This window comes from Lynx rufus, unplaced genomic scaffold (assembly GCF_022079265.1).
Source record: "Lynx rufus isolate CCGP_SWC_20201006 ecotype Redwood Valley unplaced genomic scaffold, mLynRuf1.p SCAF_2, whole genome shotgun sequence".
In the NCBI taxonomy this organism is placed as follows: domain Eukaryota; kingdom Metazoa; phylum Chordata; class Mammalia; order Carnivora; family Felidae; genus Lynx; species Lynx rufus.
The window spans coordinates 217,885,074-217,899,402 of NW_025814834.1; the positions used below are offsets into that span (position 1 = coordinate 217,885,074).

Consider the following 14,329-nt stretch of genomic DNA (forward strand, 5'->3'; position numbering starts at 1 on the left):
CAGGAAAAGGCAAGCGAGGGGGCTCCGCACACAGGAGGGGGCTGTCCCCAGTCGCGGCAGGTGTCCGAGTACACACGCCTTGCACGGCTCCGCTCCAGGGTCCCGGGACCCGGCCTGCCATCAGGCACTCGAAACCCTGATGGGCCAGCTCTCCACACACTCGTTCAGGCGTCCCACAAACAGAAACTGAGTCCCTCCCGTGTTCAGTGCTGGTGAGACAGAAGCGGACCAAGCAAACAAGAAAACGGGAGCGTGTCCAAACCCACTGCCTGTTCTGGGGGCTCTGAGAGCTGGCCGTCAAGGGACAATGAATTCCATGAGAGCACAACAACCAAACACAACCCTGTACCGGCCGAGGGAGCCGCTCTTATGCCCACCTGTATGTGGGGACTGCAGTGTAGACTCTAACAACTACCTCAGAGCCACGAAAGAACGAAAGCTCAGGAGCGAGCTCACTTCCTCCTGGACTTCCCTGTCCTGACAAGAGCCAAGCAGGTTCCACTTGTGAGGAATAACTGTGAACAGTTCCGTGTGCATTCTTCGGGGAAACGGAACCTAAAATGGCACGATGCTGACAAGTAGGTCTAATTCCACGTTCGCAACCAAATGAGGGATTCAAGTACAATATCGGTGTCGGGGCATCACACCACGGAAAGACTGAGCGTGCGACTGGGCTGCTCCACGCGTGGGTGAGTAAGGAACCTGGGCAGAAACAGGACGTCTTGGGGTTCCCCAACCTAGCTTCCCACAGACTCCTACAGTAAAGACTACAGCATTTAGCCACCCGTCCAATGTTTTGGAAAGAGGAAGAAGTCAGGGAATATTTTGCAACTCAAGCTACCAGACAACCCTGATACCTTCAAAGTGTCACCATGAGGCACGCAGATTTGTCATTCTCATTAGATGTCCCCCAGGAGCTCTGCCTGCCCTCTGTCCCGAGGTGACAGGACAGCCACACCTGCTAAGTTTCCCGGGCTCCGTGTCCCCTGAGAATGGGCACAGCTCCAGGGTGTTCCCATCCGCTGTCCTTGGTACAGACGCAACTCACCAGACAGGTTTTGCCGCATGAATGGGTTCAGGGCAGCAGCCTAGATCCTACATGGGCTGACCACACTTCCATCAGACTTCTGAGATGTCCCAGTCACTCGTCATCTCCTCCAAGACTTCAACAAATCTTTCAGGACGTTTCAAACAAAAGGGACACTCTCCTGGTCTCTGCCAGCATCTCAGTTGCTGAAATGCATCGACCTCAGCAGAGCTTTGTAAGAGCATGAAAAACTAGAAATCGGAGGATGAAGACACAGACTGAAGGACTCTGGACACTAGACAGTAACCGAGGAATAGGAGCTGGTCAGCCATGAGTACAGGATATTAGGAGCCAAAGGGAGGGGGAAAACCACAGCCACTTGCTCAGAATTTATGTTTCCATAAGTGAAACATTAGGATTCTCGTATGGAGAAGAAATTATTGATACGTGTGCTCCCTTAAGGAGGGCTTCTCGAGAGGCCCATTCCAGATTTAATAATAGTCCACATTCTTCCCCCGAAATGGCAAACGCAGTCCTTGATTTCCTTATCACTGCCGCAGATACATGAATCATTAAGCTGCAAACCAGCAGAGGTTCAGTTTATCACACGCCACCTAGAATATTTAATAAAATAAATTCTAAATAATCAATTCGTGAAGAGTCAACATCTCTTACACTTTTGTAATAAATGTCTACCTCTCGCATCCATCATAAAACTGTACATAAATTGTGGCAGCAAAGATGAAAGAGAAAGTGCCCAGGTTTCTCGTGCTGTCATGTAAATACTTAAACACGGACGAATAACATCTGTACCCTCCCTACGGCCTCTATTCTAGGGGGACGTTGTCACATCAAACGCGGCCAGGCTACTTTCAAAGCACTTCAGGCCCGAAGATGCGTGGGGTTCAGCCTTTCCCTCCTGCCATGAAAGCCTGATCCTTTGACCCACCCGGTCACACCAAGGTCATATTCCTTTGGCTCTGCTGTCCCTGAACAGATCCCTGGAGCTCAGAGTGCATCCTGGGGACCTGCCCTGCCCTCTCCACAGCACTATGGAGCAATGTCCTCGGCTTGTGGGAGAAACGGGACCCAACTGCCCTTGTAAGGACGTCTCCTAGCTTCTTCAGACTGAGAACAAATAAACCCATGCCACATGGACATGTTACCACTACAAAGAAAGAGAAAGAAGACATCCTAACTCCACCGGAACAGCGTTGTGATGAACAACACTGTCTGATGTGACAGTGTGTCATGAACAGAAGTGTTAATTCCTGGGGCACCTGGGTGGCTCAGTCAGTTGAGCGTCCAACTCTAGATTTTGGCTCAGGTCATGATCCTGAGGGTCAGGGGAGCAAACCCTGCATAGAGCCCAGTGCTGAGCATGGAGCCTGCTTAAGAATCTCTCTCTCTCCCTCTGCCCTTCTCCCCTGCTCATGCTACCTTTCTCTCTCTCTAAAATAAAAAAAAAGAAAATTTTAAGTGTTGATTCCTTACAGAATTATAAGCCTAGCCTGAACACTGTCAGGCTGCAAACGTAAGTCTAAAAACATGGCAGTGCTCACGTGTGAGAGGCAAGTCCCTAATCATCCCCCATCAATCTCTCACTAGTTCCCATTGCACCCTGATCCTTCTAGAACCTGCTGCCATAATCGAGAACAGGAGTCGACCAGTCCAAATCCGGCCCTCAGTCTATTTTTGTAAATAAAGTTTTACTGGAACACAGTCACATCCATTCTTTAACTATTGTCTACGGTTGCTTTCATACAGCAGCAGTGTGACAAGACCATCTGGCCAGCAAAATTGAAACTATTTACTGTCTGACCCTTCGTGGAAGTCCATCACCTTATCCATTCACTCAAAAAATGTTTATTGGGCACCAAATATGCACCAGGTACCATGCCAAGTGCTGGGCTCGGCAGGGGACGAAAATGCCCTGCTGGGTGGAGACAAACAAAGCAGGAACAGGGCTCGTCCACCCAGGGAAGAGGGCGAGGGAGCCGCTCAGTCAGCGCCGCTGGCGAGCTCCACTGTCGGAGAAAAACCCGCTCTTCTCTCTCCTTCATGGCCAAGGGCAGAATAAAGAGTGGTAGGCTCAAACCGTCTGATCAGAGATTTCACCTACAAGTTTTCAAAAGGTGCTGGGAGTCAAATAATAAATTACCCGACCAACTTGTGAAATTTTCCTTTGGATATTTTTCTTAACATAAGATTAAAAAACACAACACCCACGAGCCTACGGCCGAGTGACCAAGGGAAGAAAAGAGAAGGCGAGGGTCAATCCCTTCCAGTGCCTACGATACTTTTAGTATCTTCCTAAAAGGCGGATCTTGATTCAGGAGATCGGGTTGGGTTCTGAGAGTGTGCCGTCCTCGTGAGCTCCCAGGTGAGGTGGACCGGGCTGACCAGCGGGCCACACTGCAGGTAGCAAGTGGCAACATGGCTGTGTATGTGCCCGCGTGGCCCCCGGGTTTTGCATGAGTGAGATACGAGCGTACAGGCAAGTCCTGAAGAGCAGAAAGCATTACAAGGTGTTGGAATTCAGATGCGCAAAGAGGAAACGGAAGGTCATTCCATCTGTCCTGGAGGAAAACAAGAGCCAGAAAGGTGCTGTCAGGAAATCACCAGCTTTCCATCTATGGTGTGGGTTTGCATCCAGGAAGGGCAAGCAGAGGGCAGCTTAGCAGCCAGAACCCCAACGCGTGTGCAGAAGAAACAAGGAGACCAGAGCCAGCCCACCGCCAAAGCGGTCTCTGCCCTAGTGCTGTGGGAAGAGCTGTTCCCTTCTTGCCTTTATGCACCGACGCCTTCCTCTGCCATTCCTACTGGGTGCGCAGAAGCCCTCCGTCACGCCTCTGTCTTCCCCGTGATTTTTGCTGGTCTGTGGGAAACAGACACAGAAACTTGGGCCTCATTAGTTTGCAAATCATACGCCTTCCCTGTGTCAGTGACTAACCCGTGTCAACTACAGGGGTCAGGCGTGACTGTCCTAGGATGGGCTGGAGATTCGTGCCCTCTGAGCACGGAGAGCACCACACGGAGAGAGGCCACAGCTGCAGATGACAGGAGTAAATTTCCCCAGCAATGTCAGGGCATTGAAAGATGTGGAGAAGATCAATAATTTACTATTCGGTCAAGTGAAGGCCAGAGATATTCTTTACCCAACCCAAGCAGCTGTATCTGGTCATTTACCGAGGTGGGTGGAATATATATCACGTTCTTAAAAGGCATCCCCAGCTTCTGGATGAGGCCGTAAATTATGCTTACAAAAATCAAGGTTATGTGTCCTGAGTAACATCTAACTTTGTGCCTGCTGTATGTTGGGGCCCAAATAGAAAGGCCCTGGGGTGAATTTTGACAGTGGTGTTCAAGAGTTTCCATTGTAATTGAATATGCTAAAATTCCCATTCATGTCCTTGTGGGCTAATCTGCAATCATGTTAAGGGACTGTTATGATAATAATTAAGTACAAGTTCAGCATACCAAGTTGATGTCTTGCTGCTCTACCTTCGACAGGGAGTTTCTAGCTCAATAAGGCTCAAATCAAGTTTAAAAAAGGAAATCGCAAAATATTTTACAGACTGTAATCTACCAGAGACGTGAGGAAGGCAGAAACTACAAACCCATTTCCTTCAACATCTTCCTGGCACCTCTTCACCACTGCCAGGGTCCTGCTTCCTTGGGGGAGCAGCCTCGAAGGGCAAGGCCTGGGCTGCCAGCGGTCCAAGTGGCCCCCAGAGTCTTTTTTCAGAGAGAATAAGAGGGTCCCCGGGCCCGGCGGCCCTTGGGTTTGCTGTCACACTGCCAGGAGTGCCGTCTCTTCTCAGCGGTGGCCAGCGTCCTTCCTGGTTTTTATGGTTCCTGCATCGATTATGTGTCTGGAGATAAACCAACTCACTTCCTCAAGTCCTCAACGAGACCAATACCCAAGCAGCCAAATCTCTGTCTGCAAAGACTCCAAGGAAACTGCTCCGATGGTCAGAGGGTGGCCAGATAAAATACGGGATACCCAGCCCAATATGCGTTTCAGACAAGCAGCAAATAAGACCTCAGCATAAGTATGTCCCAGATAATTACATGGGCCATACTTGTACTGAAAAGTTATGTATTGCTTATCTGACATTCAAATTTCACAGGACATTATGTGCACGTGTGTGTGTGTGTGTGTGTGTGTGTGTGTGTGTACCTACATGGGAGTGCACTAAATCTGGCAACCCTGCATAGGGAGAGTGAACACACGGACCCCGCGTGCCAAAGTCAACGTGTCCTGGAAGCTTGAGAGCTGTAGCTTCGGGATGGATAGAAACTGGCAATTCATAGCGGGATGGATAAACACAACTTGTTGTCTCTCAATTAAGGCTGACATGGGGATAGAAAAAGCTCCTACAGGATGTGGGTGAAATGAGAGCCAAGGAGTGACAACAGGCCCTGTAGGTATTCAGAGTGTTGGAGGACGAACTCGCACCCACTGAAGTAGATGGCAAAAGGCCCCCACGTCTTCTTCCTGAAGTCCCTGGGGACCCGAGGGCACCAGGTTCCTGGGCTTGGGGAACAGTCAGGGAGGGGCTCTTGCTCTTTTGACTCTCTGGGGTTATAAAGAAGGGAGGCCCAGTGATTGGAAGGGGACCACCACTTGTACCGAAAGACCTTCCTCATCCCCCCCATCTCACTTGAGACTCGTGCGTGGGTGCCCCGTGCTGCATCTTGAAGCCCGTGCTCCTAGACCTCCCTGGTCTAAGCACACATCTCCGGAGTATCGGGTGTTCTGAAAGCCGATGTGGTATGGCGATGAGGAAACTGGGGATTTGCAATCAGGCAGACCCGGGATAGTGTGTTGACTCTGTTACAGACCAGCTGGGCATCCTTAGATATATTTCTTAATCTTCTAAAAATTAAGTACATCTTCTGCAAGAATGAGGAAAATGGCATGGCCTGCTAAATGGGAATGTTGCCAAGTCATTGGACAAGATGGCACCCATAAAGCGATGGGGACAGGAACAGGTATTCAGTAGGTGTTCGATGAATGATGCCATAGTTGTCATTGCTGTTGTTAACTGCCTTTGGTCAGGGAAGGCAGAGCCTTAAGAAAAGGAAGCAAAACTGCCACCGTGGCCAGGCCTCCATGAGCTCAGCAGAAGGTGAACAGAGGCTATTGCCATTTCAAAGCGTAGCTAGTTTAATGTTATTTATTAGTTAAAATTTAATTATACGAGTTGGGTAGGGACATGTCACCAGGGATGCTAAGTAATTAGAAATTAAAGAAAGACTATGGATTTGAGTTCCTGAATTGATTCTACCAAAACACATCCAGGTAACAGGAAATTGAGTTTTAACGTGCAAGCATGCCAGCAGAACGCTGCACAAAAACTCAGATGATTAAAAGTCAGAAGAGAGCTCGGGGAGATCCTCCAAGGTGCCGCCGGACAGGCTGGCTCGCTCCACTGGAGGCATCATGAGACCAGGACACCTCAACCACCAGTGCCAGACACAAGAGAGGGGGGTGGCGGGTTTGGAAATCGAAGAGCCGAGGGCGAGTCCCCGTGGGGATAAACACACCCGACTCACACGACTGAACCACAGGGTTGGGTGGGGCTCAGATGAGGGGACACCCATGAAAGGAGCTGCTCGTGCAGCATATCCACCACTCATGGCATGAGCCTCTGCGTGGCCGGTGCAGACCCTGTCCTCGGAGGGGAAACAAGCCCATGCCAACCCTCCAAAGCCTCTGTGGTTACCGGTTACCACACCTCACTGAAATGACCTGGTACGTGTTTCTGGAAGTTTCTCAAGTACGATGCTGCGTCCTACCTGCCTCTCCCTATCCTGCCCTTAATAGGCCATCGAGTGCCTGGATACCAGATACAGACCTTCTCGCATCTAGAAGATACCGGATACTTAATACGTGTTTATCGAACCGGACAGGGCTAGTGGAAAGTCAGAGAGAACACTTCCTGAAGGAAGGTACAGAAATTAAAGGGAGGGAATGACTACTGCCGACTGGGGGAGGCCAGGGAAGACGCTCCTGGAAGTTTCCGAAGTTACAAGGCTACCACGACCTCAAAGTCGACGTGGGAGAACGTGGGTTCTGAGCCAGGAACGCCGCACCGTAGAGACTGGAAGGTGCATGGCGAGTCTGGGGGGGAGCGGAGTGAGGCAGCACGTCCACGCACCAGAGCCACACGATCATCCACGAAAAGCAAGAAGCATTGATTCTATTCAAGAACACAAGGCGGCAACACACCGACTCGCCTGGCCCCCTGAGAGCTTCAGCTGCTCGGCCGTTTCATGAGCCAGCTGACCTCCTCCTTGTCTCTGCGCTGCTGCTTTCCAAACTTGATCTGGGCTCCATACATGTTTGCGGCTGGCTATTTTAAATATACTCCATCGGCTGCAAGCGAGATATCTATTTATCTTAAGGCTGCCAGCAGGGCTGGAACGATGTGGCATCGCCATGAGGCAGCCCGTTATCTCATGCCCTGTTAATTCCTAACACGGTAACTACAATATCATTCCTACTTCTGAAAGAGGTGCTTTTTTTTTTCTTTTTAATATGTGGCCTAAGTGTCCAAATAAAGAACATCACTTCTAATGAGGCTGAGTCCAAAAACATAACCTTGTTACCGCCTCTGCTGTGCTCACAATAGGTTTCCGGCTTCCAGGCAGTTCGTCGGGAAGTCAAAGCAACTCTTCCTTCTTGGACACGGTACAAACGTGTCAGCAAAACTAAACTTTCTGTTCGCTGCCGAAAATTCCAATCAGAGGGAATGACTGACATTTCTGCCAGGCAGATGGTCCAGGCCGGGGGTTCCTGTCCACCACAGCACCGGCTCAGTGGGGAGGGATGCCTTTGTCCATGCTACCCACAGTTGAGCCAACGGCCTCTGTGCAGTGCCACCCACTGGTTCCAAAGGCAGGACGTCTGTGGCGAGGCGTGCCTCGTGATCAGAGCAGAGAAGGCCTGGTCTCCGGGAGGCAAACATCTGGTCTGCACAGGGCTGGAGAGATTCTGACATGTCGCAATTCTGGCCACCTGTTGCTTTAAATCACATTAGCTATTTTTCAACAGACCCTGTCACTGCCCCTTGCTATGTCCCACCCCAACCTGTTACTATCTAGCTCCTACCAGTGCCTTGTGCCCCATGTTTATGTCTCCTCTTTACGACCAAGTCTGCCTCAGGTGCCCTTCCTGTAGGTTCCACGCAAGGACTCCCAGCACACTCCTGGTGACCTGGTGTTAGAGTAGCACACTTGACTTTGTGTCCTGCCGTGAGATAGGGAATGTTCATGTTCACGTCACTGTGTCTTCAGTACCTGTCACAATGGGGGAAAAAGCACCGGACAGCTGGCTGACAGATGGACGGTCTGTGCTGACTTGATCTGAAAAAAACACAAATCCCCCCAGGAATGCCCAGGAGCAACTGATGTCCGGGCAAGCACTTTTGCCACAGAAGCAGGGGAACCTTGGCTCAAGTCCTACCTCCACACTGATTTGTGGCAGGATGCGACGAGGGAGCAACTCTGTCTGAGGCTCAATTTTTTCATCTATGATATGGGGATAATAATACGTACTTTAGACAGATGTTTCGATGGGGGTTGAATGGGATAGTGTAGCTGGTGTGTATGGAGGAGATTCATAAGCCAGCGGCCATTGCTATACTAAGTGTGTGTGGCTCCTGTCTGTTCCTGTGGAACCCTAGCAGCTAAGGAGTCGGGGGGTAGACAGCCAAGCGCTGGCCTGGGTTCTGTACCCGGCACTCTCAGGAGAGAGGTGTGAACACCAGGCAGAAGACAGCACCATAAGCTTCTGGGACCAGACGACAGCTCTGGGATCTTGAAAAGTACATGTACTCTTCCAGCTCGGCCCAAAGACTCCACCCACCTCACCTAACCCGGGGTGTGGCAATACTGGAGGCAGGGGACAGGTCAGATCTCCCCCTCTGCTCTCAGGGAGTCTCCTACCCCCACAGCTCCCCCCCTCATCAAGGCTGCAGATAAGCAGGCACGAATGTCCCTGGGGTGCAGAGCCAACCTCAGGCCTGCTAAGATTTCATCTCCTGAAACGCTGACATCACATCACAACCACCTTCTTTTTCCTCCTTGCCAACCTTTGTCGTCCCTGGAAACCTTATCGAGCTGGCTTCTCCGTGGCTTACAGACAAGACAACTAATCGTGGACTTAACAGCTCGTCAGCTTCAAAAGCGGCTGCCCCCATCCTGTGCCTGGCTGAGAAAATCAATGTGCTTTTGAGTTGCCGTGTGTTCCTAGGGCCCCAGCCTCCGAGAACAAAAGAAGCCGGACTGCTGAGCGGTTCCGTGGACAGGGCTGGCAGTTTTCCTGGCCTGAGGGAAGGCTTATAGCAAGTTGATATGTTAAACGGTAGATCCAAATATCTTTATCATGCCCTTGAACTGAGGAAACCAGCTGAGGTGGTAGAAAATCACAGCTCCAAGATCCGTGAGATGCAAAGCTTCATGTGTGTCTGCATGGCAATTCCCTGGCTGGAAAGGACCACCTGCCCGCTGTCCCCGCATGACCTCTGGGCTTCCTGGCCATTGGTCCAGACCAGGGCAAATGCAGGAAATGTGCAGTGAGGTGAGGGCAGCCCTTGCCAAAGAGGTCTTTCTCTGGGGATGTTTGAAAACCATGCCCTGTGGTAGACAATCCATCACGAAGGACACCTGCTCGCATGAGAATGTGCTCATCCCCACAAACAATTAAGACAGACTCCGTTCAGACTGAACAGGGCACCGTCTTTCATCCATCCGTGTACAGGGGGGCACAGAAGAGATGGGAATTCTCAGTGCTGCTGGGCATGTAATTGGCACAGCCACTTGGGAGCAATTTCACAGTGTCCAGTAAAATGAAAGACACTAAGGCCTCACACCCACCAATTCCGGCAGGCCTGGGCTGCACACGTGTACAAGCAGACCTGTATGAACATGCCTCCTGAAAGCACTGTGATGCTGAAAAGCCGGACAGAGTCTAAAAAGGCACTGACTAGGGCGTGGCTCGAATGCTCCTGCAGTGGAAAACTATAGAGCAGTTAAAAGGGATGAGGGGTGAGTGTCAACAGAGACGGAGCTCAGACCACCACGCTAAGTGAAAAGGGGGAGTCCAGATAGACTATGTAAGTAACGCACACAGTCCTACCCAACTTCAAGAGCTTGGCTGATCGCCCACCTCACTAGGAAGCCTCTCTGGTCATCCCAGTCCATTTGGGATCCTCTGGACACTTGTCCTAAAGGCTCAGGCTTCTGTTCTTCTCAGCCGCCAGTGACTTTCAGGTTTGTCCGCCTCTTTAATTTGATCATGAGACTCTGAGGCAGAAAACATGGCTTCTGTTTTCCCTGTGGACACTACAGGGTCCTGCACAGAGTAGGGCTGCAGTCAGTGCTCAGTGACTGACTCAATGGGACAACTCTGTGAGCTGAGTGGAAGAGGCCACCACACCACGTGCCTGCCTGGAGTGGCTTCACTCTCCAAGAGCCGGAGAGCACACAGCTCATGTTGCTGACCAAGGGTCTCTAAGCCCGTCTCCCATCCCCACTCCCCACCGCCACTGATGCTCGGCAAGTTTCGGAGACCCTTCGCTGTCTGGCACGTTCCCTGCCCTTGCGTTCCGAGGGTCCCGATCTCCCCCATACAGGTGTCTGCACCTGAGACTGCAAGCATGAGCCACAAAGAACTCCAAACACAAATATGGTCTACAAATAACCACCAATCATTCTGATTCCATCCAGCGACAATTCTAATTTATAACATGGGAAGAAAATGAGCACTGTGGATTTTTGTTTTGTTTTGTTTTGTTTTGTTTTGTTTTGTTTTGCCCCAGGCTTTTGAGCTGCTGCTGAGGAAGAATTCCACCCCACTGCTACTTACAACCCAAAGTTCCTGATTTACGTGTTATTGAAGACGAACTGTGCCAGAGAGCTGCAGGCCCAGGGGCCATCTGCTGCAGCGCTGGTGTGAGTTCCCACAGACCCTGGTAGTCCTGGAAAGAGTCCTGTGCGGGTCGCAACCACGCTTCTCGCTTTCTGCCCACCCGGCCCAGCCCCCGTGCCCTCAGGCCCCTTGAGGGCTGATCTGCTGGCCCCATCACCAATCGGTCCTAGACCGGGGTCCATAGGAGTGCATTCAGGGCGATCCACATTTTAATGTCTCGTGAGTTGATTAAGCCACACTGTGCAAACACTGAACACAGGAGAACATAGGAAAAGTGGGATTTCTCGTATTGGGGCTTTTCTTTGCTCATCATCATAAAGCATTGTTATTGGGTGTTTAAAAAAAACAACCACAAAAACATAAAACAGAAGTTATCTCTCTCTGTGGGGTAATATAATAAAAGCCACCGGATGCTATTTTTAACAGCCATAAAAGCACATGATTAATACTGAAAAAGTCATAATGATAAAGTGTGTCACGCAGAATGTCGGCCTGGAGTGTGAGCCGTTGAACTCAAGAGGGCTTATCGTCCAGGTGATCAATCCTGGCATGCTAGGGGACCCAACACACCAGTGGACTCCAGGATCTCTCTCTTTGACCCGCACGAATTGCCAGGTGGATCACAAGCCACCTTCTCGGCTCCTGACCCAAGACAGCACCATCCTCGCGGGGAAGATCTTTTACAAGGATCAAGCAATGCAACGAAGTGTGTGCTCGCTAACTAGCAGCCACGAATGTACCACGATTCATACCCTCTCCCTCTACCGCTGTGACACACAGCTTAGGCCTTCCAACAATGAAAGGACCCCAGGAGAAAGTCTCCATGGCCACCCGAGAGTCGGAGCCTGCGGTCTCAGAACAATAGCAAAACCACCACGCTGCACCTTGCCTTCCCCCAGGATCCAAACCGAAGTGTGCACAGATCCCAAGATGTGCCCTGCAGCGCCCACCTCCACCCCAGCCACAAGAACCCCAGCTGTTCATCTTTAACACCTCCGAGCTCTCTGAGGTTGAAATGCCCAGAAGGAAATGGAAGAGGCTGCCAGCAGAGGGAGTAAAGCCAGGCTCTGGTTGGAGATCACCAGATCCCAAGGGACCCACTCAGCAAAGGCAGGTCCAGGCCACCTGGACGGGGAGACACTTCACGCGGCTCCTTCTTCCCTCACACCTGCACACTCTCAATGCACCTGCAGCCTTCTCCGTGATAGATACAACACAGGGTTCTGCAGGAACCTTGCAAATCCCAGTCTATGCACCAAGGACTCCCAAGAAACAGGACTGCTTTAGTTAAATCTGGCTTTACGGAAAACTTGAATGGAGGCCATTGGGTAAGAAGGAAGAAAAAAAAACAAAACAGCAAACGGGGGGGCTTGGCAAACAGAAATGCTTTTGACAGAGGTGACTGGCAGCAAATTACTCCAAAGCGATCCCGTGTCATTGCAGCCCAGAAACAACATTTGTGGAACAAGAGAGCCTTTCTGCCCTTTACCTCCACTCCCTGGACCTTGAGTTTCATGTGGTCCTCTCTGGTCGTTTTCCCGTCTTTCCTCTTTTTCCAGCAATACCCATCCTTCCTGTATTTCACCTTCTTCCTGTTGTAGAGGATCATTGAGCCATTCTGTGGTCTGGAAACAACAAATGGTTAAGTTACCAAGAGAACCAAGCAGAAGAAAAATTTATGAAGAAAGATATCGTGGACCAGGAAAAGTCTCTACAGAAAAGCAATATTCCACATTTGCCGGAACATAATTTTTCACCTTTTATTGCAGCTCCCTGGATTAACCATGTTTTATGGCCAGCCAAAATTTGCTTGTGGATTTGGTACCTAATGAATTAAATGTGTCAATGATAGGCTTAAAAAACATCCCCTTAGTAATATCCACCATCTAATCAAGATATACGACGTGGGGGCCTGAGCTCCGTGCTGAAAAGTAGAAAAACAGCAAGAGAAAGCAAAAAGAGCCGGGGGTGTCGTGGCAGACTGCAATATCTTATCTCTTGTAGAAAGATTTTCTACACATCTTTTAATCCATCACCCAGCATTAGGAAATAAATAAGTTTAACGCAGACGCTAGATGACTATGTTAAGAACAGACCAATGGAAGAACTAGTCGCCCAGGCCAAACGCTCTTGATTCATTGCGCGCGTTTAGATCACTGCAAGATTCAGAGGAACATCTATAGCGCTTCTTCTCAAGCCAGCTAAGTACCTGATTCTTTCACATTTGGGCTTCGGCTGTCAGAAGGCTCAGCCCTGTCAGGTAAATTTGTCTATTTGGTCCACGACCACCGTACCTTAGGAAAATCGTTGGCTTCCCGCTCGCTAAACGCTGAGAGGGGATGGCCACTCTTGTGCCATTCCAAAAGAACAAACAGAAAAGAAGCGTGAATCGTCCTAAAAGAAGTCACGCACCAACCAAAGAGAGCAGAGGATGTTCACGCGCACCTCCGCAGCTACAGAGGGCACACACTTTGGTTTGGAAACGCCAAGGAGAGAAACAACTAAATTCCTCTGGCAGCATGTGCTGTGGCAAGCCGCTTCCAGAGTGAAGCAGCAGCAGGTGTGGGCAGATTCAACCTTCAAGGAAGACCGAGGCTCCCCCCGAAAGCAAAGACTACGTCACTCGCTCCCCATGGCCATGCTACCCCCGGCTGAGACCTCAGCACAGGAAGGTCACAAATGAGTCTATGTGTCCGGCAGACCAGCACAGGCACATCTCACTCCTAGCCTTGGCGTGAGAGCTCCTTACACATACAAGGCAAAGGAGGTGGTTTCTTCCAATGCAAGTGGGCGTCTGTGTCTTTGCGACAGTGGTTCCTTGTGGCCTGGGGCAGGAGCCTGTATCCCAGTCTTTCCTTCCTCCTCCCCCAACAAGGGGCCATTTCACAGTCAGGCACAGAACACTGGCTAGTGACGTCTTACTACATTGTCTGGGGCAGGGGGTGGGAGTCACGCCAGGGTGACAGAGGCTAACTGTAGTTCCCACCCAGACGGGCTGTGTCATTCAGCAGCGAGCTGACTGAACAGCAATTCTATTGGAAATTATAGACTTTCAACAGCGACTCCCAACACTTCATTGTTTGCCGATCATGGTGCAATTGGTTTATGTCAGTGCTGGTTTCCTCCCTGAGTGTGGCCGACTAAAACAATTGGGAAATAGCTTCACAGGCTTGTCACAATGCTGTCACCTGACCGTTTGTCTCGCACTTACGAGTCTGCACTGAAAACCTTACAGTATTCATCCATTTCTAGATAGCAGGGAGGCTGGAATATGGGGCCACCTGGGCCTGCCTCTCTCCACTCCGGCCCTGCTCATGGTACCCAAACCATTGGAAGGGCCCCAAAGTCCAACTACTATGCTC

General features: G+C 50.6%; 1 protein-coding gene across 1 annotated transcript in view; it reads right to left on the reverse strand.

Moving 5' to 3' along the window:
* Positions 1-14,329, reverse strand: part of CAMTA1 (calmodulin binding transcription activator 1) — an 852,027-nt gene that overhangs the window by 414,865 nt on the left and 422,833 nt on the right. The window contains exon 5 of the mRNA XM_047083614.1: positions 12,457-12,592. Coding sequence (XP_046939570.1) covers positions 12,457-12,592 — 136 coding nt within the window. The remainder of the gene's footprint in view (positions 1-12,456; positions 12,593-14,329) is intronic.